Source organism: Camelina sativa, chromosome 1 (assembly GCF_030686135.1).
Source record: "Camelina sativa cultivar CO46 ecotype springtype chromosome 1, ASM3068613v1".
NCBI classification, from domain to species: Eukaryota; Viridiplantae; Streptophyta; class Magnoliopsida; order Brassicales; family Brassicaceae; genus Camelina; species Camelina sativa.
In genome coordinates this window covers 3,560,546-3,585,072 of record NC_141880.1, presented here as the reverse complement: position 1 = coordinate 3,585,072, position 24,527 = coordinate 3,560,546, and the positions used below count along the sequence as shown (strand labels likewise).

General features: G+C 39.9%; 7 protein-coding genes, 2 non-coding genes and 2 pseudogenes across 32 annotated transcripts; 5 read left to right on the top strand and 6 right to left on the bottom strand.

The window, feature by feature from the left end:
* Positions 1-311: 311 nt before the first annotated feature.
* Positions 312-5,478, bottom strand: LOC104754317 (large ribosomal subunit protein uL4z). Its single transcript, XM_010476505.3, has 2 exons — positions 899-5,478; positions 312-562 (listed from the first exon to the last, which is right to left on the bottom strand). Exons 1-2 carry the CDS (start codon positions 2,003-2,005, stop codon positions 449-451), a joined length of 1,221 nt encoding a protein of 406 aa, XP_010474807.1. The 5' UTR covers positions 2,006-5,478; the 3' UTR covers positions 312-448.
* Positions 2,426-5,484, top strand: LOC104754226 (DEAD-box ATP-dependent RNA helicase 45 pseudogene; annotated as a pseudogene). Its single transcript, XR_015577448.1, has one exon. The product of XR_015577448.1 is annotated as a DEAD-box ATP-dependent RNA helicase 45 pseudogene (transcript).
* Positions 5,485-5,708: 224 nt separating this feature from the next.
* On the top strand, positions 5,709-7,295 carry LOC104754125 (uncharacterized). Of its 2 annotated transcripts, none has more exons than XM_010476297.2 (4): positions 5,709-5,984; positions 6,134-6,340; positions 6,486-6,848; positions 6,945-7,295. In XM_010476297.2, the coding sequence occupies exons 2-4, from the start codon at positions 6,134-6,136 to the stop codon at positions 7,116-7,118; spliced, it is 744 nt and encodes a 247-aa protein (XP_010474599.1). In that variant the 5' UTR covers positions 5,709-5,984; the 3' UTR covers positions 7,119-7,295. The 2 variants fall into 2 exon arrangements, with proteins under 2 accessions (XP_010474599.1, XP_010474629.1); XM_010476327.2 differs by having other exon boundaries at positions 5,835-6,045.
* A 1,606-nt stretch (positions 7,296-8,901) lies between these two features.
* Positions 8,902-12,367, top strand: LOC104753900 (DEAD-box ATP-dependent RNA helicase 45 pseudogene; annotated as a pseudogene). The gene has a single exon (XR_015557775.1). The product of XR_015557775.1 is annotated as a DEAD-box ATP-dependent RNA helicase 45 pseudogene (transcript).
* Positions 12,236-15,320, bottom strand: LOC104753994 (protein REVEILLE 8). Of its 14 annotated transcripts, none has more exons than XR_015557787.1 (10): positions 14,894-15,320; positions 14,420-14,477; positions 14,208-14,331; positions 13,970-14,113; positions 13,720-13,848; positions 13,541-13,650; positions 13,394-13,453; positions 13,152-13,297; positions 12,619-12,864; positions 12,236-12,426 (listed from the first exon to the last, which is right to left on the bottom strand). XR_015557787.1 is itself a non-coding variant. In XM_010476185.3 (9 exons), the coding sequence occupies exons 1-8, from the start codon at positions 15,070-15,072 to the stop codon at positions 13,177-13,179; spliced, it is 903 nt and encodes a 300-aa protein (XP_010474487.2). In that variant the 5' UTR covers positions 15,073-15,284; the 3' UTR covers positions 12,435-12,864; positions 13,152-13,176. The 14 variants fall into 14 exon arrangements, 2 of the variants coding, with proteins under 2 accessions (XP_010474487.2, XP_087307295.1); XR_015557785.1 differs by having other exon boundaries at positions 13,152-13,275; positions 14,894-15,242; XR_015557811.1 differs by having other exon boundaries at positions 13,720-13,831; positions 14,894-15,242.
* A 203-nt stretch (positions 15,321-15,523) lies between these two features.
* On the top strand, positions 15,524-15,605 carry TRNAS-UGA (transfer RNA serine (anticodon UGA)). Its single transcript has one exon. It is a non-coding gene; the product is annotated as a tRNA-Ser (tRNA).
* Positions 15,606-15,673: 68 nt separating this feature from the next.
* LOC104704022 (pathogenesis-related protein 1) lies at positions 15,674-16,532 on the bottom strand. Its single transcript, XM_010420141.3, has one exon. The coding sequence runs from the start codon at positions 16,375-16,377 to the stop codon at positions 15,802-15,804; it is 576 nt and encodes a 191-aa protein (XP_010418443.1). The 5' UTR covers positions 16,378-16,532; the 3' UTR covers positions 15,674-15,801.
* A 79-nt stretch (positions 16,533-16,611) lies between these two features.
* On the bottom strand, positions 16,612-16,693 carry TRNAS-CGA (transfer RNA serine (anticodon CGA)). The gene has a single exon. It is a non-coding gene; the product is annotated as a tRNA-Ser (tRNA).
* A 316-nt stretch (positions 16,694-17,009) lies between these two features.
* LOC104753698 (serine/arginine-rich splicing factor RS2Z33) lies at positions 17,010-20,731 on the bottom strand. 8 transcript variants are annotated; one of them, XM_087480172.1, is made up of 8 exons: positions 19,570-20,731; positions 19,324-19,389; positions 18,946-19,055; positions 18,262-18,559; positions 18,052-18,147; positions 17,760-17,950; positions 17,563-17,667; positions 17,010-17,461 (listed from the first exon to the last, which is right to left on the bottom strand). In XM_087480172.1, exons 4-8 carry the CDS (start codon positions 18,283-18,285, stop codon positions 17,212-17,214), a joined length of 666 nt encoding a protein of 221 aa, XP_087336298.1. In that variant the 5' UTR covers positions 18,286-18,559; positions 18,946-19,055; positions 19,324-19,389; positions 19,570-20,731; the 3' UTR covers positions 17,010-17,211. The 8 variants fall into 8 exon arrangements, with proteins under 8 accessions (XP_087336298.1, XP_087336148.1, XP_087336178.1 ...); XM_087480022.1 differs by having other exon boundaries at positions 17,548-17,667; positions 18,262-18,301; XM_087480052.1 differs by having other exon boundaries at positions 18,262-18,301.
* On the top strand, positions 19,589-21,183 carry LOC104753627 (15-cis-phytoene desaturase, chloroplastic/chromoplastic-like). The gene has a single exon (XM_010475874.3). It carries the CDS (start codon positions 19,589-19,591, stop codon positions 21,020-21,022), a length of 1,434 nt encoding a protein of 477 aa, XP_010474176.1. The 3' UTR covers positions 21,023-21,183.
* A 226-nt stretch (positions 21,184-21,409) lies between these two features.
* Positions 21,410-23,037, bottom strand: LOC104753561 (protein CANDIDATE G PROTEIN-COUPLED RECEPTOR 7). Its single transcript, XM_010475811.3, has one exon. The coding sequence runs from the start codon at positions 22,922-22,924 to the stop codon at positions 21,605-21,607; it is 1,320 nt and encodes a 439-aa protein (XP_010474113.1). The 5' UTR covers positions 22,925-23,037; the 3' UTR covers positions 21,410-21,604.
* Positions 23,038-24,527: the final 1,490 nt, after the last annotated feature.

Here is a 24,527-nt window from a genome sequence, read left to right as displayed (position 1 = left end):
ACCACGTGGCATTCTATCTTCCTTAAATATGTATTTTAATCAAATATCGTTAAACACAACTGCTCTTGACTTGAGTTTGAAAAGTTTGTATTGGGCTTAACCTTAACTATTGATCACAAAGACTTGAGGACTGATCAACACTAAACAGTAAATAAATTAACATATTCTCTTCTAATTGGGCAAACAATATGTAGCTTTAACCTAGGGATTGTCTTTAATTTGGTTCATGAATCAACAAGCACCATCAAAAGATACGAAGGAACAAAACATATATAAAGGAAACTGATATAAGGCGAAGTAAGAAATGAAGATGTGAAAAGTGAAACTTGTTCATAATTCAACTTAATAATATCCAGACTCCAAAACACAAAACAGATATTAAAAATTAAAAAAAAAAGACCAAAATCTTTGACTAAAATATGGAAGTGTGCCAAAGCAGACGAGATGATTACTGGCTAGCACCGAGCCATTTGGTGAAGTTATCAAACTCGGTGTAATCACTGTCGGAAATCATAGTCTGGTACCACGACTTGCCTGCTGCTTTGATTGCCAACGCCTCCTCCTGATGTAAGATATAAGACAAAGATTTCAAAACCGAGTCAGTGAAGAGGCCAAACATTTAATTATATATATCACAAAACAAGGAATCCCACATAACCAATTTACAAACGAAACTACTACACGACATTTCAGAATTAATTAAAATGGTGCGACCTACACTACATATTGAATTCACTAGCACACTAAGCCAGAGGGGCACAGTTTATTGTACAGCTTAACATATAATGCAAACAAATACCTAACACTTAACAGTTGAGAAATCAGTTAAGCCAAATGAAATGCATACACAAAAACAAAACAATGATGGATATACGAGAAAATGAAGCATTGGGATCACCTTGGTAACAGTTTTCCTCTTCTTGGTGAGCTTCTCCTTCTTGGCCTTGACTCTCTGTGCTTCAGCCAACAGTGACATCCTCTTTGCAGTCTTAGCATAAGGATTCAACTTCAACATCACATTCAGGTTCTTCAATGGATTTTTCTTAAGCACAGCCCTCTTCGCATCCTTCTTGATCGGCTTCACAACACTCTGAACCTCATCGGAGTTGATAATCCTGGCAAGATCAGCATTCACCATCTTAGCACGAGGAAGCACATATCCCTTCTTCTTCTCAGATGGCTTCTCAAACGAACCATAGATAGACTCAAGCTTCTCAAAAGCAGACTTGGTCCAGATCACAAACCGACCAAGGTGACCACCAGGAGCAAGCTTCAACAAGTTAAGTCTCTCAACATGGCAAAGTTCAACACCAGGAAGATTCCTAAACGCCTTAACTATCTTAGACCCTTCAGTTCCGTAAACCACAAGAGGACCCTTCCTAGAAATGTAACGACGGTTCCTCATTTTACCTTTACCAGGACGGATCCCAATGCTGTCCTTGGCCTTCTCAGCATCATCATAAGCACCGATTTGTTTCAAAACCTTGATCGCAGCTGAGGTCTTCTCCACACCTTCGGCGGAGTCACTCACAACGAGAGGCATCTCAGGAACGTTCTCGATCCGGTGACCACGAGCCATAACAAGCGAAGGGACAGCAGTTGCGGCGATGGCTGAGACGATAGCGTGACGCTTCATGTTGACATTGATACGACGGTGCCAGCGGCGCCAGATCTTGGTAGGAGCGAACATCCGACCACCACGACACATGTTACCGAACGCTGCTTGACCGGCACGGTGAGTACCACCACCAGGAACACGAGGGATACGCGAGACGGCACGTCCGGTTCCCCAGGACTCAGCAGAGGTCTGGTGACCGGCCTTCTTGGACACGGCGTAAGGCTGACGGCTGTTGTTGGACATTTGAGCGTGAACGAAGTTGACGATGTCGGGACGAACTGGCGCCGTCATGACGTCGGGTATTACGACGGTGGAGGATTGATCGGTGGCCATGTCACCGTCCAAACCTTGGACGGTGATGAGAGGACGAGCAGCGGCGGCGGCCATTTCTCTCAATTAGGTTTCTCTCTGTCTCTCACTCTCTCTGTCTCTTTAGACTCTTTTGAGAATTTTAGGGCTTTCGCAGCTTCAGTTTAAGAAGGACTAATATACTAGGGTTTCATTTAGGGTTACTGACGAAAACCCCGTTTAGTGGGCCTTATAAAGCCCAATGATCTCAAATAGTTTAGATTTTAAGTCACGGCCCAAATTTAAAGGCTTGAACCTCTCTCCTCTTTCGATTTTACAACTAAACTAAGAAAAGGAAATTTCAGACCCTATATAATAAGAAAAGGGACTCTGTGTACGGTATCTCCCTCGACTCTTCTGGTAGCTTCGTCGTCGCCGGGAAATATTTGGGCTGACAGTTAAATTCTTTGGAACTGCGTAATTAATTGGTTGTGTATCTGGGATTTGTGGTGTTTTGAAATGGGGAAGGATGATGATTTGAAAAAGAATCGCCGAGATCGTGACCGTAAGGATCGTCACAAGGAGACGCGGCGAGAGAAGGATAGGAGCACGAGACCGTCCGAGAGAGTTAATAGAAGTGATTGCGAAAAGAGAGAATATGATTATGAGAGGGAGAAGCTTCGGACACGGAGGGATAGGAAGATTAGTGATTCTGACGAAGAGAGGAGGGATACACGCAGAGGGAAGGAGAAGGATGATATCAAGCGTGACTTGAAACGTACAAGGAAAGAGATTGAGAGAACTATCAGGCATGGAGATGAAAATGGTGAGAATAATTCCATGGAAGAAGAAGAAGAAGTAGAGGATGAGAAGGTGGAGAAACGGAGGAGAAGACTCCAGGAGTGGCAACAGTTGCAGAGGAAGCATAAGGAATCTCAAAGTGAAAGTAAGGGTCCTGAGACCAGAAAGGCTTGGACTCTTGAAGGAGAATCTGATGATGAAGATAATAAATCAGACTCAGAAGTGAAGATGGTAGACTCCGCTAGTGGAGGTGCTAGACCTGAAGATGAAGAGGAAATTGATCCTTTGGATGCTTATATGAATTCTAAGGTATTACCTGAGGTTGAGAAGCTTAGAAGTAGTTCTCTGGATTCTAACAAGGATGTGAAAGAAAGTGGTGATCAACCAAAGAATAGTTTTAGTAAGTCCCTTTGTAGGATAATTCAAGGTGAAGATTCTGATTCTGATTATGATTATTCAGAACCAATGAATGATGATGATGATCCAAATTTAGACGAAGACGATGAGGAGTTTATGAAGAGAGTTAAGAAGACTAAAACAGAAAAACTGTCTCTTGTTGACCACTCCAAAGTAGAGTATGAACCTTTCAGGAAGAACTTCTATATCGAAGTCAAGGATATTTCAAGGATGACATACGATGCAGTTAACGCTTATAGAAAGGAAATGGAGCTAAAAGTACATGGGAAAGATGTACCAAGACCCATCAGATCTTGGTACCAGACTGGACTAACCACCAAGATTTTGGATACTTTGAAGAAACTTAACTATGAAAAGCCAATGCCTATCCAAGCACAAGCACTCCCAATCATCATGAGCGGTCGAGACTGCATTGGGGTTGCAAAAACTGGGCCAGGTAAAACCCTTGGCTTTGTTTTGCCAATGTTGAGGCATATCAAAGATCAGCCTCCCGTTGAAGATGGTGATGGACCCATTGGGCTTGTAATGGCACCTACTAGAGAACTTGTTCAGCAGATTCACAGCGATATCAAAAAGTTTGCTAAGGCATTGGGTCTAAGATGTGTGGCTGTGTATGGAGGATCTGGAGTTGCCCAGCAAATCAATAAGCTTAAGCGAGGTACCGAGATTGTTGTTTGTACTCCTGGCAGAATGATCGATATTCTTTGCACAAGCAGTGGAAAAATAACCAATCTGCGAAGGGTCACATTTTTGGTAATGGATGAAGCTGACCGTATGTTCGACATGGGATTTGAGCCTCAGATAACTTGTATTGTACAAAATATTCGACCTGACCATCAAACTGTGCTCTTTTCTGCCACTTTTCCACGCCAGGTTGAAACTTTGGCACGTAAAGTCTTGAACAATCCTGTGGAAATACAGGTCGGTGGGAGGCGTGTTGTGAATAAAGATATAACTCAGTTAGTTGAAATCAGACCGGAGAGTGAGAGGTTCACAAGACTTCGTGAACTTCTTCTGGAATGGTACGAGAAAGGAAAAGTTCTGGTCTTTGTTCGTTCACAGGACAAATGTGATGCTTTGTGTGATGAGATGGAAAATCATGATTATGCTTGTCTATCGCTTCACGGGGGTATGGAACAAAGGCATCGTGAATCAGCTATATCTGGATTCAAGAACAATTTCTGCAGTTTGTTGATTGCCACAAGTGTTGCAGCCAGGGGTCTCGATGTGAAAGAGCTTGTGTTGGTTGTAAACTTCGATCCCCCGAACCACTATGAAGAATACGTGCATCGTGTTGGCAGGACAGGTAGGGCAGGGCGGAAAGGCTGTGCTGTAACATTTATCTCCGAGGATGATGCAAATTATGCACCAGATTTAGTCAAGGCCTTGGAACTATCTGAGCAGCCAGTACCAGATGCTGTGAAAGCACTAGCCGATGGGTTCATGATGAAGGTAAAACAGGGTATTGTGCAAGCTCATGGAACTGGCTATGGCGGTAGTGGCTTTAAATTCAACAAAGAGGAGGAGGAAGTCAGAAAAGCAGCAACGAAAGCACGAGCAAAGATTGCACAAGCAAAGTATGGCTATGAGGAAGAGAAGTCTGACTCAGAAGATGAGAATGATGTAGTAAGAAAGGCTGGTAGTGATATCTCACAGCAACAAGCTATGTTTTCTCAGATGGCCGCCATTGCTGCTGCTGAAGCTACTGTGACTGCTAACCAATTCATGCCTAATGGTGGCGGGCTTGTTACTGTGGCAGGTGTCCCTCCTAGTGATTTAGCAGGCCGCGTTGCAGCCATGGCTGCTGCCGCTAACCTGCAACACAACCTTGCAAGGATTCAAGCTGATGTGATGCCTCAACACTATGAAGCAGAATTGGAAATCAATGATTTCCCACAGAATGCTCGGTGGAGAGTCACCCACAAAGAAACGCTTGGTCCAATATCAGAGTGGAGTGGAGCCGCCATTACCGTTAGAGGTCAGCATTATAATCCAGGAAGTATGCCGGGGCCTGGGCAACGCAAGCTTTATCTGTTTGTTGAAGGGGCTACTGAAAATTCTGTTAAGACAGCAAAATCTGAACTCAAGCGTGTTCTTGAAGATGTAACTAATCAAGCCTTCTGCCTTCCTGGAGGAACACAAGCAAGAAGATACTCTGTTCTATAAAACCATGAGGTTTGTGATTCTTGGATGCAGAGTCTTATTATAGATTGACTTGCTGTGACAACAAACATCAATTAGATTGGGTGGTGATTTTCTTTCAGTACCGTCGTTCTCTCTTTCTTGTATATAATATTTTGTTAATCAAACAAAATTCTGAATCAAACACCTAATAGAGAAAGCTGCCAACTTATAAACAATTGAAGTTACCGTTATTTATTTAACACTACTGATATTGAACCATTACAGTCAGTCCTAGGACTTATTATCCGTGAGACCCGCTTAGTGGAAATAAAATCCCGATATAAATGGGGTAAAATTCAACGGCTGAACGTGCTAAATTCACAACACAAACAAAAAAAAAATTTGTAAGAAACTTTTGTACAAGAGTAATGAATAATGATGAGATCAAAGGAAACGACATAAGGAGAATAATGTGACACGGGACAGAAAAAATGAGTGGGTGAAGTCGTCTTATTAACAAATTAGATCCGTAGTAAAGATAAACAAATTACTGAATAAGATTCTTTTATGCATCACAGATTAAGATGACACTTGTCATCAATCATCATCCTTGAGCCAAAAGAAAATTATGGCATTGAAGATTTTTCCTACGTTTCTCTCTATAAATGAGACTTGAGAATGCTATCAATCTTCACTTGTTTTGTGTCGCTCTTGGTTTTTCTCTCTCGATCGATCGGTATCTCCTAATTAAACGTTAATCTATTTCTTCTTTCATAGATAATCTACTGATAGCAATCGTACGTATGTGAGTTAACTCTTAATTATTGATTCTTTCTTATTATTATTTACTAATATTTATATACACTTTTGTCCAAAATATCGAAGATGGCATCAAGCAGTAAGAAAATCGACGTTTTGTTGGTTGGTACTGGCGTAAATAGTAACTACGAGAAGATCATCGAAAGAGCTGGGGGAGATAATATAAACCTCAAAGTGGTTAAGACCGTTGTTCATGTAATGATGGAACATCTCCTCGGGTTGGCTTCCTACGACCTTATCATCCTCATGGTCACCGTAGAAAATGGAATCAAGGTACAAAAAATGAATCCCACAGACAAAACTGGTACGATTTTTTTACAAACTTTTTAAAGATCAACATAACTTTAATCTAATCATCTCTCTCTCTCTCTCTCTCTATATATATATATATATATATATATTTAAATTGTTTAATTAGGTAACTAGGGATCTTCGGGAGAAGTATCTTGTGAAGTCGATGATCGTGGGTGTGACTTCAAAAGGAGACACGGACGGACAGCGTAGTGATTTGATAAAGGCTGGAATTGACAAATGCGAGGTTATGCCGTTAACCATCGAAAAGATGGAGTCAGTCTATAACAAGCTCAACTCCGGGATGAGAAACGGTACTTTTAGGAAGCACTTGTTTAAAGCGTTAATCGTTGACGACAATCCCGATGATGCTTTCCGTCGGAATCATGAAAAGCTCATCAGAAAAGCCGGAGGACTTGTTTCTATGAGTTTTTTCACTGTGAAAGACGTCCAGCTGCTGAGTTCTTATGACCTTATTGTCCTGACTAAGGTATAATGTATATAGGATCCATCATCGCTTAATATATAGCGTAACAGCTTCCATTTTAAAAAAAATTCCTTTTCTCGTTGTTTGTATTATTTTTAGGCAATTAAGGCTAAGGAGTTAAGAGACAAGGGATGGACGTCGTTGATGGTGGGCGTGACGTCGTCCAAAGAGCAGTTTACGGCGTTCCATGAAGCCGGAGTGGACCACGTGTTCTTGGACCCCATAACGATGGAAAAACTCATCCCTCTTATTAACCGTATCATCAACAATTAAAAGATAGAATTTTTTATTTTATTAACTACAATAAATTACAGTTTGCATGTGTGTAAGTATGATTTATTGTTATCCACTATTATACTGTCTGTGTGTGATACAGTATATAATAGTCGTTTCTTTTCGGCTTATAAAAAAATATTACTAGATTATGAATAAAAGGGTTCGCGTTTACTATATTCATTTATATATATATATATATATATCATTTCATATATGAATGTGTTAATAACTTAATACAAACATATATAGCCTACAACATCAATTTCTACAAATAAGAATATTAATTTGAGGTTTGACCCTTTTATTTGTAAAGAGTAAAGACTTAGGGGGGGAGGTATTGGTTTAGGATTTAGAAAGAATTTTAATGATTTTATGTTCTTGCTGATTGTTAGAATCATAGAAAATTGAAAGTTAAAAATGAAGGATTCTAAGAGATTGTTTAGGAAGTTTTTTAAAATCTTGATGATTTGTTTTTTCTAATCTTGTAAAATATTTCTATTTGATGAAAGAATTTTCATGACTTTTGTTATGAAGGAAATGATATAAAATCCTAAACCAATAACATAAAATTTGAATTCATTAACAATCCAAAATTCTTTTGTTTTACTTGAATAACATAAAACTTTTAATGACTTTATAAAACTCTTAATCCAATAACACTAGATTTATCAAGATTTTAGATAACTTTTTACAAATCTACAACCAATAACACCAAATTTTTAAAGAGTTTTTAAAAGTCTTGATTGAATAACAACATATTTTACCTAACTTTTAAAGTCATTAAAATTTTTTCTAAATCCTAAATCAATACCTCCCCTTAAATTAAACTAAGCAATATCAATTTTTATTACGTTTTGTAAAGCAAATTTATCAATTTCTACAAATAAATTATCATACACACATATATCTATATGTGTTCGTTCATGTGTGTGGAAATTTTTATTCTTCATCTCCTGAGTCCTGAGCATTAAAGTGTGCCTACCAACCAACTATGCACCGAGTCTATGACTTTCCGTCTTTCGCAACTTGGTTATATACCCTGCTAAAGTTTATTGCTTCTTATAGAACAGCATTTAACCACCAAATCAATTCGTGTGGATACAAATGAATTACTTAGTCATATTCCATATCAGTTACATTTTTGGATGGAGAAAACATTCATAATGAATTATTGTATTTAATGGTTATAGGCATAAAATGCCGGTGAAACATATTATTAGAAAGCACAATGGACCATATGCATATATATATATATATATTTGTGGTAAACGAACCAAGTAAGTTACATCATGACCCAGATTTGTATGAATTCAGTCGTTTTTTTTCTGAAAAGATATTGAAAAAGAGTTAATGCATCTCGACGCAAAAGATAGTCAAGATGCCGGTAGCTGGCACAATAATACATTTCAAAATTTTGCTATATTTTTGATTTAACTTGAAACTTTTATCTAAGAAGGAACTATAAATAATAATCATCCACTAACTTTACCCTTGACACTGAAATCAAAGGATATTACATACAATAATTAGAATAATGTGAGTCCAAAGTCATAATAATGTTTGAATTTTTTGCATACACTTGAATTTGCTTTTTAAAGTTACAGGAGAAGACAAAAAATAAAAATAAAAATTAGATTAAAAGAGAAGAAGTGATAAAATTGACGAAATCTCGATTAGTGAACCTTAATAAGTCCCAATTAGCCCAATAACAATTTTTAGTTTTTACTTTTTTTTTGTTTTTTATCTGTTACCAACCAGGGCCCAACAAAATATTAAGGCGGTTGGTTACTTAACACAACATAACAGTAGTCCACATCAACGAGACGCGTTGTAAGAGTCCTTGTCGATTCTTCTGGAAGGTTCTGTCTTCTTCTTCATCGGGAAAATTTTAGAGTGGATTAATCGTTGAAGATTCTCTGGCTTGGTCGGTGGTTTTGATTTGAATCTCGGTAGGGTAGGGTAGGTTACGTGCTTTTCTATCGGGATTTTTTGTTGCATTAGAGATGAAGTTAGAGAAGAGATCTAAGTCCAGCAAGGAAGACGATGCTGCTGCTTTGAACAAGAAGTATCGTAGAGATCGTGATCGCGGTACGGAGCGGAAGAAGGAGAACATTTCGGAGAAGAGACGGTCTGAGAGAGTTAGGAGAAGTGATTCTCAAGAAGAAGATGAGAGGATACGGAGTCGGAGACGGAGAGAGAGGAGGGTTAGCGATTCTGAAGAGGAGAGGGATAAGAAACGCAGAGTGAAGGACAAGGAAAGAGGACACCGTGAACGTGAGAGAGATAAGGGCAAAGATAGGAAAAGGGACAGAGAGAGGAGAGACAGGGAGGGTAGGAAGAAACATGAAAAGGAGAGGTCACGAGAGGGTTCTATTGAAGATAGAGATGATGATGATGATGTCAAGCTTGACATGAAAAGCTCAAAAACTAGCAGGCATGGTGATGAAAATGGTGAGATCAAAACCTGGAAAGAAGAAGAAGAAGAAGATGTAGAGGATGAGCAGAAGCAGTTGGATGAAGAAGTACACAAACGGAGGAGAAGAGTCCAGGAGTGGCAAGAGCTCAAGAGGCACAAGGAGGAAGCTCAAAGTGAAAGTAAGTGTCTTGACGCTGCTGGTAAGGCTTGGACTCTTGAAGGAGAATCTGATGATGATGACGACAATGCAGACTCAGAAATGGATGATGTTGATGGAGAGACTATACCTGAAAACAGTGGAGATGCCAAGATGGTAGACATGGAGAATGAGAATATTGGAGGTGACAACATAGCTGCAGATGATGATGACGATGATGTTGATCCTTTAGATGCTTTTATGAATACTATGGTATTACCTGAGGTTGAGAAGCTTAGCAATATTACTTCGAAGGAAAGTGCTGACCGGGCAAACAAAGGTTTTAATAAGGCCCTTGGTAGGATAATTCAAGGTGAAGATTCTGATTCTGATTCTGATTATTCAGAACCAATGAATCATCATAATGATCCAAGTTTAGACGAAGACGATGAGGAGTTCATGAAGAGAGTTAAGAAGACTAAAGCAGAGAAATTGTCTCTTGTTGACCACTCCAAAATAGAGTATGAACCTTTCCGGAAGAACTTCTATATCGAAGTCAAGGATATCTCTAGGATGACACAGGATGTAGTTAATGCTTATACAAGGGACTTGGAGCTAAAAGTACATGGGAAAGGTGTACCAAGACCCATCAAATCTTGGTACCAGACTGGACTAACCAGTAAAATCTTGGATACGTTGAAGAAACTTAACTATGAAAAGCCAATGCCTATCCAAGCACAAGCACTCCCAATCATCATGAGCGGACGAGACTGCATTGGGGTTGCAAAAACCGGTTCAGGTAAAACCCTTGGCTTTGTTCTGCCAATGTTGAGGCATATCAAAGACCAGTTTCCCGTTGAAGCTGGTGATGGGCCGATTGGGCTTGTAATGGCACCAACTAGAGAACTTGTTCAGCAGATTCACAGCGATATCAAAAAGTTTGCCAAGGCATTGGGTATAAGATGTGTGGCTGTGTATGGAGGATCAGGAGTTGCCCAGCAAATCAATGATCTTAAGCGAGGTACCGAGATTGTTGTTTGTACTCCTGGCAGAATGATCGATATTCTTTGTACAAGCAGTGGAAAAATCACCAATCTGCGAAGGGTCACATTTTTGGTAATGGATGAAGCTGACCGTATGTTTGACATGGGTTTTGAGCCTCAAATTACTCGTATTGTACAAAATATTCGACATGATCGTCAAACTGTGCTATTCTCTGCCACATTTCCACGCCAGGTTGAAACTTTGGCACGTAAAGTCTTGAACAATCCTGTGGAAATACAGGTTGGTGGGAGGAGTGTTGTGAATAAAGATATAACTCAGTTAGTTGAAATCAGACGGGAGAGTGAGAGGTTCAGAAGACTTTTGGAACTTCTTGGGGAATGGTATGAGAAAGGAAAAATTCTTGTCTTTGTTCGTTCACAGGACAAATGTGATGCATTGTATAATGATTTGATGACCAAATATGGTTATGCCTGTCTATCTCTTCACGGGGGTAAGGACCAGGCTGATCGTGAATCAGCTATATCTGATTTTAAGAGCACTGTCTGCAATTTGTTGATTGCCACAAGTGTTGCAGCCAGGGGTCTAGATGTGAAACAGCTTGACTTGGTTGTAAACTTTGATCCGCCGAACCACTATGAAGACTACGTGCATCGTGTTGGCAGGACAGGTAGGGCAGGGCGGAAAGGCTGTGCTGTAACATTTCTCTCCGAGGATGATGCAAAATATGCACCAGATTTAGTCAAGGCCCTGGAACTATCTGAGCAGCTTGTTCCTGATGATGTAAAAGCAGTGGCCGATGGGTTCATGGCAAAAGTGAAACAGGGTATTGAGCAAGCTCATGGAACTGGCTATGGTGGCAGTGGCTTTAGATTCAATGAAGAGGAGGAGGAAGTCAGGAAATCAGCAAAGAAAGCACAAGCTAAGGAGTATGGCTATGAGGAAGAGAAGTCTGACTCAGAAGATGAGAATGAGAATGATGTAGTAAGAAAGGCTGGTAGTGATATCTCACAGCAACAAGCTATGCTTTCTCAGATAGTCGCCATTGCTGCTGCTGCTGAAGCTACTGTGACAGCTAACCAATTGCTGCCTAATGGAGGCGGGCTTGTTACTGTGGCAGGTTTCCCTCCTTGTGATGGAGCAGGCCGCGTTGCAGCCATGGCTGCTGCCGCTAACCTGCAACACAACCTTGCAAGGATTCAAGCTGATGCGATGCCTGAACACTATGAAGCAGAATCAGAAATCAATGATTTCCCACAAAATGCTCGGTGGAGAGTCACCCACAAAGAAACGCTTGGTCCAATATCAGAGTGGAGTGGAGCCGCCATTACCGTTAGAGGTCAGTATTATGAGTCAGGAAGTATGCCCGGACCTGGGCAACGCAAGCTTTATCTGTTCGTTGAAGGGCCTACCGAAATTTCTGTTAAGACAGCAAAATCTGAACTCAAGCGTGTTCTTGAAGACGTAACTAATCAAGCCTTCTCTCTCCCTGGAGGAACACAAGCCAGAAGATACTCTGTCCTATAAAACCATGAGGTTTGTGATACTAAGATTTTTAACTTACTCAGATAACAAGTAATTATTTATTGATTTATTGGAATACAATCTCTGCCAAATTGCAGAATCTTTTTATAGACATGCCTTGGTGTGACAACAAACATAAATTTGATTTGATTCGGGTGGTTTCCTTCATTACCTTCGTGCTCTTTTTAATTAAACAGAACTCTGAATGAAACACCTAATAGAGAAAGCTGTCAAGTTTAAAACAAACAGAGTTACCGCTATGTACTTAACACTGATCTTGAACCATTACAGTCAGTCCTAAGACTTATCCTTGACACCCGCTTAGTGAAAATACAATCCACCAAATGGGGAAAACTCAACAGCTGAACATATAATAAATACACAACACAAACAAAAAGAGACTTTTTGTACAAGAGTACCTGCGGCTGAGGCTGCCTTGCAAACCCGTGAACCGCAGCTAGTAGAAAACACCTTACACACAGGTCCTTGTCAAAATCTGCGCAAGACCCTATAGCCTAAAACTTCGTTTATGTTTCTCCTCAAAACAACAAAACAACAAAACACTTAAAACGCAATTCCCCACATGATGATGCATTGACAAGATTGTGATTCCCAGTGACGTATAACACCAATGTTTATTAAACATGGAAAAACGATGAGTAAACCTGCCAATACGGTGAGAACCATATAACTCTTATGTAAGACTTTACAAAGTTTGCAAGAAGCCTGAAGTGTATATATAATATACTGTATCCTGGTCATTTTGAGACTATGACTGTGACTACAGAGAGAACTATATAAATCTCATTGGAAACCTTAAGAGTTAGATCACTGTCACTAGACGTAAATCTAGAAGTCTAACCATGACCGCATGTGATTTCTAATAGTGGTGAATTGTTTTATTGTACTGTACATTTAAAAGGTCCGAGGAAAAAGAAGGAAAAACACTTACTTGCTATTGATGGCTAATATTTTTGTTACGATGATTTGTCGCTTGTTGAGTTCTTGACAAGGGAACCAGTGGTACCAACGCTTGGGAGCTCGGTGTTCAGTTCATATGATAAGAGGACTGTCCTCTGAAGTATTATTACAGTCGGACTAGCTGAGGTTAGATTATATTTACTCACGCAAGCGCAAAAAACTCCTTTAATTGTATAAGAATCATAAAACTTTTATCGTAAATTTAACACTTACAGCGGATTCAAAATCAGGGTTTGATAAGTTAACTGTGAGGTTTCTCATCAATAGCAGAACCTGCAAAACATACATTGATTAATGAAGGATGCTAGAAGCTTGTATATACCATCATTGTAGTCTGAAAGCTTGTAAACTCTGACTCACAGTTTCGAAATTAATAGGATCCATTTCCTTGAGCTTTTCCACGTGACCAATCGTTTCAGGATCAAAGACACTCCCAATGAAGTTATAAACTTCAGCAAAATCAGGAACAGCTGCAAAGTGTTTATCAGTAGAGTGTCCACGGCCTTAAGATATAGAGTGTTCACAGATAATTAAATTACCGTGAAGCACGGGAGGCTGTTTCGACTTTCTTACAATCTCAGAACCTGATACTGTTCTTCGGCTTGAGCTTCCCATAGCAGATGTAGAAGGGCTACTAACATTTAATATGCCCTTCGATCCAATATTAGCTGAATCAGTGGCGTTATATGCCATAATAAGCACATGAAACGTCCTTTGATAGAACCTATACTCTACAACTACCAATAAAATGAAGTAAAAAATAAAATAAAGAGAGACAAAAGTGCATGCCTTCTATTCCATAAAGATTAGCAAGTTCTGGCTGTGGTGAAATAACTCTGTTTAGCAGCATTGAAGCATCATCCCACAAAGTATATCCCGGCATGTCGCTATTTCGCGTAGTAAAAGACGTGGAACCTTGAAGTGCCATTTGAGCTACAACATAAAAAAATGGAGTTACAACTCAAGTAACCGGAACAAAGACTCATTTACACTAATCAAACTAATAAGGATAATAAAACGATCGAACCGTTCTTTGATGCCTTTTGAGGATACGGATGAGCTGCTTTGCGCTTAGGCCGAGGGGGTGGCACATGTGCTAATGTCCCGTTTTTCTGAACCTTTAAAAAGTATTTTTGGGCATGACTCCTAATCTGCAGTAGAGTTAGTCAAATAAAGTTGAAAACAATAGCCAACAAATGTGTAAATTCTCCTTTAAATCCAGAGGAGCTATTCTCAAACCTGAATTACAGTTTTGGAACCAACAAAATCTTCTATCTTCTTCCAATCACGATCAAACCTAAGGAAGAGAGACCAGTAGTATCAGCACAATCAGGGTCTTGCTAAAGGAATAACAGTTTCAAAACGTCCGCACAAGTATAAAGACTTACAAGAATATATACAGAGCTGGCTATTATTAGACATTTATATATGCTTCTATTCAAAGACAATAACATGTAACAATATCTCTGAATCTTAATGCTTATAAGTTCAACATGAGCTCTACAAAAGATCGGATGTAACTCAATCAACTCAAACAAATAGATCAATGTAACTCAACGAAGTAGATCTTATTATAGCTAAGATACTAAACCTAACATAATACTTCCTCTGACTTAACTGAAAAACTCAGAAAATCAGCAGCAAAGTTAAAATAACTCAAGAGTCCCTAATAAAGACGAGAAAAAATAAACAAATAGAAGCAGAGAATTATACAATTGAAGTGCTTCAAGAAACTTATCATGCTCTTCCTCAGTCCAGCTCTCTCTAGACTTGGTGATGGTATAAGGTTTCCTCACTTTCTTAGACGAACCACTTTCCGCGGCCACCGCATCCGTCGATGTTGATGGCGGTGCTTCGGCGGTCGTCGGATTCCTTGACGGCGACGAGCTCATCGGTTATGTTTTCAGATAACGACAGGTGTTAAGTCTTAGAGAGAGAAAGTGGGGAAAAAAAAAAAGTCCAAATGGCGGGGGAAGAAGTTGGTATGTGTAATAATAATATGTGGAGTGTGTTTCACTTTGATCTCAGACCATCCATTTTTCATTTCTTTAGTTTCATCCCTATATTTTATTTGCTATCACTTGAGTTCTATAGCCTCAAGCTTAAGCACGTGTAGGACTTACATTAATTATGATTATATGAAAAATGTATGGTCGTGTTTTTTTTTATTTTTTTTTATAATGTTCCTATAATTGGTATGCAAGAAAAGGACTCGTACCGAATCAAACGAGTTGCCCAATTGCTAAGTGCCAAATCAAATAAACGATCCACAGTCCACGTCAACCACTCTCATAGACGTTTCTTGGTATAAATAAATCAATATACGCATGATAAACAAAACATGTCGATATGTCCGAGTGGTTAAGGAGATAGACTTGAAATCTATTGGGCTTCGCCCGCGCAGGTTCGAACCCTGCTGTCGACGTTCTCTTTTTTTTTTTTAACTTTTTTTTTGTCCAATTTTGATCAATACAAACCAAAAAAAAGGGAGACTTTTTAAAATCAAATTAAAAAAATTCCATAACCTCTTCAATATATGCGAGGACCAAGCATAAATAATATATCTTCATTATATAAGAAAACAAAAAATGTTTTCAATCAATCTCTAATTTTTTTCTCGTTTAATTGTTTTGATCGAAAGGGCTTTCACCTTCGTAATTCCCACGTGGATCATATTCACAAACCACAAGATAGCCACGACCGTTATTGCATTTCACGCGTGCGCATCCAACGGCTGTGGTGGTTCGCCACACCATCTGCGTGTAATGGCCGCACGTCTCACCCGATGCGCACGTGTTTGTTTTCATGTCGTAGTTAAACCTTTCCTCGAACCATTTCGTCACCACTCTCTCCACCGACCACGTCCTCCTACGCCGGTACCAGAACATGTTCTCGCCGTAAGGCCCATTTGAATGTATCATATTGCAATCGGTTTGACGTTGCTTAGCCCATTTATCAGCGAATCGGGCCAGGCCTTTGTTCCATCCTAGAGGTGGCACGCCTGCTGACTCGCGCGCGATGTTGTGAGCTTGTAGGAATTCTCTCGCCTGTCTAGCTTTCCTCGCTCTGTTGAACATACGCGCCGCCCTGTTCATCAGGTGGGGGATGATGGAGGTTCCGGAGGCCGAGGGATGACCGGAAAAGAGAAGGATGACAAGGATGAGACATGACGATGGATGAGACAAGGTCATAGACATCTCCACGTCTCCTCTGTATAATTGTGTGCTCTCATCATCCTGGTTCCTCTGTTTCTAAGGAGTTTTTTTTTTTGTTGCATTGTTCTGTTAGAATTTTCCATTTTCCTAACAGATTTGCTTGATAAGAAGACGACTAGCATATATTTTTAGAGTTTGTTTATGAACTTTTAAAGGTACAGGTTGTACTAAAACGACCAACATACCCATCAACAAAAGTAAAACGTAAAACACTTACGTCAACAGCAGGATTCGAACCTGCGCAGGCAAAGCCCAACAGATTTCGAGTCTGTCTCCTTAACCACTCGGACATATTGACTTTTGCTTATCTAATCAATACTATCATTTATATTGACAAAGTTTACAATACAATGACAAAAAATGATCACCTGAGGTAAAACAGAAAGCTGTAGACTTGCTTCGTGAGTACAAAGACGTCTAATCCTTCGCCTGTCATTTCAAGATTTCTGCTTCGTTATTCCCATCACCATCCTGTAAAGAAAAGGGAATGCTCTTGTGCGCACGGGACAAATTCCATTTGAGATGAATAAGAAAGTGTTAAAAGAGGTTTTGAGAAAGAAGAAGAGCCTCGGTATCCATTTACTTGACCATATAATTAATGGAACAGAAACAAAGAAACGAAAAGTTGATTTATTTTCTTAAATTTTTCGAAAAAGATAAGACGAAGTCTCGAGTCAAGTTTCCAAACAGGAAGAACAAAATCCATTACATTGTCTAAGACCATTATAAGTCATAAATAATCAACCAAAAGCAAATAACCAACATTTGTCTTACTCTTCACTGGTCATCATCTTCCACAGGGCTACGGTCGTCTCTTCAGCTGTGTCCGCCTTTAGGGCTACGGTCCTCTCTGGGACTAAGACTCCGGTCTTGTTGTCCATTGGTTCCAATACCGTCATCATCATTTCTTCTCGGCCTCTCTTTGGGGCTGCCTTCTTCAGGACTTAGGCTTCTCTTTCTATCTTTGGAGAGAGGAGAGTTGTCCACCATTGGTTCAGGGCTTCTGCTTCTAGCAGCAGGTTCAGGACTCAGATCCTTTTCCTTCCTAACCGGTGATCTAGAGCGACTGAAACAACCAGACCCAGACAGAACAATATAAAGTTGCATTATAATCAAACTTGTAGTTATAAGTTGCGAAATTATAAGTCATACTGGGAAATCACTAGCCTGTAGCTACGACCACGGCTGTAGCTTCTGATAGGGCTTCTTCTTCTACGACGAGGAGACCGAGACCGGGACCGAACTGGCGATCTTGAGTAACTTGCATCCCGCCTGATATATAATCAAAAACAGATGACTCAAATTAAGAAAATGACAGTGTTTTAGCCAAGAAAAAGTGTGAGAATGGGATTGGTAAATGATACCTGAGCTTCTTAGGACTGTTCTTACAGTTCCTCTCAATGTGACCCCTATCTCCACATCGATAACATTTGTTCTTCCAGTCACCAGCGGAGCAATCTCGAGCCCAGTGACCATCAAGACCACAGTTGAAGCAACGACCACTTCCAGGAGGAGGGCCTCTGCTCGAGGAAAATTCTCTGGAACCACGTGGTGTCTACAAAAGAAGGAAAACCCAAAAAGGTTAAACGAAAGAAACTTAAAAATTCAAATAGACACAGAACATAAGAATTTTCTAAAAGATAGAGCTAACTATACCCCTTTTGCAAACTCCACAATTATACGGCTTCCATCAAAGTCTCTCCCGTCCAACCTGTACCTCGCATCATCAGCATCTCGAGGATCACTGAAATCCTGAGATCAGAAAGTGAACATATATACCAGACAGAAGAGCCATCAATAGGACACAGCTAAGCTAACATAAGTTAAGGAGTCGACCAAGCTTAGTTATAGGGGATCACTACTTACGATGAAGGCATAGTCTCGCTTCATGTCCAAATCTCGAATTCTGCGGAAATGGTTTTCCAGAAACAGTAAGGCCACATTTAACTTTAAAAGAACTGCTAGCTACTGGTGTAGCTAGTGTTATGATACTTCACCATCAACGGCTAACAAAACACCAGATTTTGAGAATGTTGCCATTTTTCACCACTAAAACACGCAATAACACAACAAACAGAACCGCCAAAGTCCCCCAAACACCATGAAAGAATTTCCACCAAGGGGACCCTCTCTCTCTCACCATAATTCTCCAGGTAAAAAAAACCTTCAACAAGATCATTCAGGTTAAAATATGCTACACTTTTGAGCCACAATACTCCCCACCCATATAATTTAATGAATACACAAGCATCCTCAATATCAATCGTAATTCAGACCCGCTTTAGGTGTCTGACTCTACTAATACGAGTTGAACCAAAATGTGAATCCAAAACCATAGCTTTGCCTAACTACAAAGCTGACTATGTAACTAAGTTCACAACTTTCACAAAAGAGAGCCATTTTTGCAAAGCTGAAAACAGAGCAAAAATGAACCAAAGATGTGAATCTAAAGAGTAAAGACAATAGCTTTGCCTAACCGCAAAGCAGGCTAAGTTCACAACTCGCGGACAAAAGAGCTGTTTCTGCGAAAAAGAATCTCTGAAAACATACCTTCCATATTTGCTGAAGAGTCGTTCAAGATCCCGTTCCCTTGTTCGAGATGACAGATGGCCAACATAGAGACGTGTACCGCTGTATCGATCGTCATATCGAGGCATCTTCTTCACGGTACCAAAAAAACGAAATAGGAAAGGGTAATCCAATCAGCATACATATACAGCTTTGAGATAGTCTTGACAGGAAGAAGACTGAAACAGAGCTCTGATATCTAATAGCATCAATCGAATTATCTAAACTTCGATTTGACCCGAACAAGGATTTACATCGGAACATCAAAATCATATAGATATGGAAAGAGATAACAATCGAAGATTCCTAATTCCGATAGAAACAAAAAAAAAAAAAAAAAAAATCCGACTATTGCCATACCTCTAGATCCGATAATTCGCCGCACTCGGTGTATCTCGAAACTGAGCTACCCGTCACGAGTCAGATCTACGAAACACAAATCAAAGACGAAGAACAATATATATATCTGACGGTCAGGATATCTTAGTTCCAAATCAACGGCACAGATCCCATATATAGATGAAAACAAACATGTGTTTTTTTATTAGTTTCCAGACAAACCATTTTCCCGGGGAAAATAAAAAGTTAAACGAATGAGAAAAAAACCTTATCCAAACTTTTAAAAATGCCACTGGCGATCTCTCTCCCAACCTCATCCTTTTCTCATTTCACCCCTCGCCGCCGCGGCCATGCAATTCTCCGATACAAACACTTTCCCGGAGCTCGATCGTCCGCCGAAGAGCCGTACGATCGAAAGAATCAAACCGGCGTCATTATCATCGGCGCAGGACTCGCTGGTTTAGCCGCCGCAACTCGGCTCACCTCCGAACGGATCCCATTCCTACTCTTAGAAGCTTCCGACGGCGTAGGCGGACGCGTCCGTACAGATATCGTCGACGGCTTTTTTCTCGACAGAGGATTTCAGATTTTCATCACAGCGTACCCTGAAGCTAAAAAGCTTCTAGATTACGAAGCACTGGATTTGCAGAGATTTTACGCCGGAGCTAAGGTTTTTTACGGCGGGAAATTTCACACTGTCGCTGATCCTCTCCGGCATTTTTGGGATTCGGTTGCGACTCTCACCAACCCGATCGGATCCGTCGTGGACAAAGGGCTTATCGCTTTGACGAGAGCTATGGTTCTGATCAAGTCAGACGAAGAGATTTTGACTGCCGCCGATGAGGTTCCTACCATTGATCTCCTCCGTAAGATTGGTTTCTCCGAAGCGATCCTTGATCGGTTCTTCCGACCATTCTTCGGCGGGATTTTCTTTGACAGAGACCTCGAGACGACTTCGAAGCTCTTCGATTTCATTTTCCGGTGTCTGGCTCTCGGAGAAAACACACTTCCGGCCATGGGAATTGGAGAAATCCCTAACCAGTTGGCCGCGAAATTACCCGCTAGTTCCGTCTTGTTCAACACAAGGGTAGCTTCGATTGAGTATCCAAATGGATCGGATTCGGAACCACCTAGTGTGAGACTCCAAGACGGCGGCGTTTTGAAAGCAGAGCTAGGTGTAATAGTCGCCGTCGAGCAACACGAAGCGGATAAGCTTCTCGAGGGGATCAGAGAGCCGGTTATGACTAAACCGGGTCGGAGTACGATTTGCGTTTATTTCACAGCTGAGCCGAATCAAATACCGGTACAAGACCCGGTTCTATTCCTTAACGGGTCAAGCACCGGTATAATCAACAACATGGTCTTCGCTACGAACGTTGCTCGGACATACGCGCCACCGGGAAAGGCTCTGGTTTCGGTATCATTGATCGGATCTTTCGAGGATAGATCCGATAATGATTTAGCAGCAGAGGTTCTCAGAGAACTCTCTGGTTGGTTCAGTGAGTCTTCGGTTATGTCATGGAAACATTTGAAAACGTACCGGATAAAATTCGCTCAGCCGAACCAATGCCCACCCACTGATTTGGTTAAGAGTCCGCGGGTCGGGTCAGGTCTTTACTTGTGCGGTGATTACATGACTTCTGCTACGTTTGACGGGGCTTTGGTCTCTGGGAGACGAGCCGTGGAAGTGTTGTTACGAGAAAAGGGACAAATCAAGTAGTTTTCTTTTGTTATTTAAGATTCATTGTGTAGCTTTTATCCATGTATGTACTAGAGTATGTATCCTCTAAGATCACATATTGGACAGTTAAACATTATGGCTTCCTCAACTTATATCTATGACTTAAAATACCTTCTAATGAGAAGTTGTTGTTGTGATCACTGGTTAATGCAAGAGGAATTAGGGACAATGTCTCTTAACAAACGACAGTGACTAATAAATAGAAAGCAGTCCATGTGGTATCCGGACATTGACAATAACTTCACTAATGTCTATGTTACTTCCCCACTAATGGCTACATGGTCAGAAAGCTCATTGACTTATAGATAGTCCTGACATCGAACTAGCGAGTCGGGTAAAGCAGATTCAGTTAAGTGACAATACATGTACCAAACAGCAGAGGCACTGATCTTCTCATTACTAGCAAATAAGTCCTAGTACAAACAAAAGCTTTTACCATATACGAGAGCAATACACAGTTATTACCTTTTGCGAGTAAACTACTTCTGAAGTTAAACAAAAAAATCAAAAAGAAGAAAAGATAATGCGAACGTCCTCACTGCTGATACTCCTTGATCTGTTTCAGAGTTCAAAATCATCCTCCTTCAAGGCCAGCTCTGCGGCTTCCTCTTCTTCATCATCTAAAACGAAATACTCATTCTTCTCGACCGGCCTGAACATATAGAACATCAACATGTAAAACGCCAGACTTGCAATCTCCTCAGCCGCATTGCTCACCCACTGATACTTATAAGCTGCGATAGTCTTCAGCGCAAACACTACAATCCTCGTAAAGTACAAATACCCAATGACAACAATGTAGAACTGTCTGAACAGAGTCAATTTTGCCAAGTTCCTAGCTGCTTTCCCATCGGTTTTCGAAGTCTCTCTCAGCGAACGTATCGACCAGACAATGGGAAATAAGATTGCACAACAGCAAACAATATCTACAAGCAAGAATATCTGATTCCAAGTTACCCAATCTTTGATGAAAGGTCCAGTCTCACCAATCACAATGGAAGCAATGTTGGCCAAAACCTGAAGTGGAACAACAACCATCAACACGTTCTTCTCTTTCTCTTGTAAAAACGGCTTCAAGAAGGACCAACCAGTACCGATCAACACAATCACAGTGAAGAGAAGAACAACACGAATAAACTGGAAAATGTAGAATAAGACATCCCAGCCGTGAGGAGTACCGGTGACTTTAACGTAGTGCTTATCCTCGGCGGCACAGATCAGATTCAAAGCCTTCATCAGAAGCAAGGCCGCCATGAGAACATGGATCCTATGAACAACTCTTTTATTGACAAAACAAGCATAACCCCAGAGACCAAGGAAAGCTAAGTAGCCGAGGGAGAAGAAGAAATACAATCCAGGTAATCGGGTTGACCCGGCAGGGAGGTAATCCTTAGACCCGCTCGGATCTAAATTGTACATCTCCGTTCGGACCTTCATCGAAACTTTGGTTTCCGGTACGCAATTAACGAAGAAGAGAGAGTACTCGTTGGGAGAAACCACCGGGTACAAGTGCTCGTATTTGGAACCAGGCGGAGGAGAGAGATCGTGGAATGTGAAGAGATGGAGGACGTAATTGGAATCGAGTACACAGAAGTTAGGGTTTTGCTGGATCTCTAAGACTACTTGGAGAAGCGATTCCTCTGACATGAGGAAGAAACCTAGCCTCGAAGGATCCGGGATCGGAACAGACGAAGAAGATACTACTGATACGGAGGAAACAGAGACGCTAACATGGCCGGACTGAGTGAATCCGAATTTTTCGAAGAGAATCATCGGCCTAGAGTCGTCGGAGATTGTGAGAGACTTGATCTCCGCCGTCGTGCGGGTTGCGGCGATGAGGAGGAGGAGGAGGACGACGAAGAAGAAGGGTAATCTCGTCATATCGTGCCGTAACAGTATAGTACAGAGATGATGATGATGCTTCTCGTGTTATTATTATTTTTTGGTTTTCGTTTTTGCAAAGCTTGGGGAGAAACGAGAATGGCGTTTGACCCGATTTTAAGCTGCGGAAACAAACCGATACCGAACAGAAAAGGTCGGGTCGCCCGTAACGGTTGAATTGACCCGACTTTAGGCAAAGCCCATTGGGCTTAATTGATAGAGCTAATAGTAAGATTGTCAAAACTTTTAATGAGAAGGGGGTTGGTACAGTACTTTGGTAAGAGAATGTGTAACACGTGCGTTGCACTTACACCTGTCTTCATCCACACATCTGTAGCAATTTAAAATAGATACGTATGCCGCGGTATGCGTAATAAATTTATAGGAGAGACACAACGCCATGAATCGGTAAACTATTAATGGAAAATGGATTGACTTGGAAAAAAAAAACGAGTTAGGTGAGAACCTTGTCACCCTAGGACACTTGTGATTGGTGACGAGATGCTTATTGTATTAATTAGACTTATTAGACACATCTAAAACTCTCTCTATTACATTTTGTGTTTTTTTTTTAAAAAATTTTATACTAACTGTTTATTACATTTATTAAGAGTGACTGATAAAACGTGATCTAAATTAAATTAACAATTCTTTCTTTAAAAAAAAAAAAAAAAAAAAACCACAGAGGACGAAACAAATTCAACACAAACGAAAAATGTATAATAATTAATCAATATTTGGCTTTCGAGAGGAGGTTTGGTTCGTGATTTAAAAATATATATATATATGTCTAAAACACTTAAGCGTATATAGACAAAGAATATACCACAATTATGCTATTGTGTGGATGAGTGGATCACTTGATATGATTCATTGTAATATTCCAATCCACACGAATCCATTTCTTTTCAATTATTTCGGGAAGTTTTTATTTAATATACTGTAGTAACATTGTATCATGTTCATATTGGAACCCTATTGGAATCGAGTTGAACAGTTAGGCCATCATTAATAGGAGAACATCAAGGGTGTTCTTAGCCCAAAAAAATTATAAAAATAATGAATAGTGGCTTAGAACACTTTTTTTAGTTCTTGATGTAGAACTGATCTAAGCCCAGTTCTTATTTGACGTGGCTTCATGTGATTGGACGAGATTTTTTGGAAAAATTTTTTTTTTTCATTTATTTAAGGAAGCAATTTAAATGTTAATTTATAAGTTTTTATAATTGTAATATGTTTAAGAATATTATATTAATTTATAAGTATATAATTGCTTTTATATAAGTAAGCAATTTAAATGTTAATTTATAAGTTTTTATAATTGTAATATGTTTAAGAATATTATATTAATTTATAAGTATACAATTGCTTTTATATAAGTAAGCAATTTAAATGTTAATTTATAAGTTTTTATAATTGTAATATGTTTAAGAATATTATATTAATTTATAAGTATATAATTGCTTTTATATAAGTAAGCAATTTAAATGTTATTTTATAAGTTTTTATAATTTGTAAAATATTTATGAATATTATTTCACTATATCTTTATTCTAAGAACATCATAATTAGTTCTCCCATTTTTTTTACCTATGATCTTAAC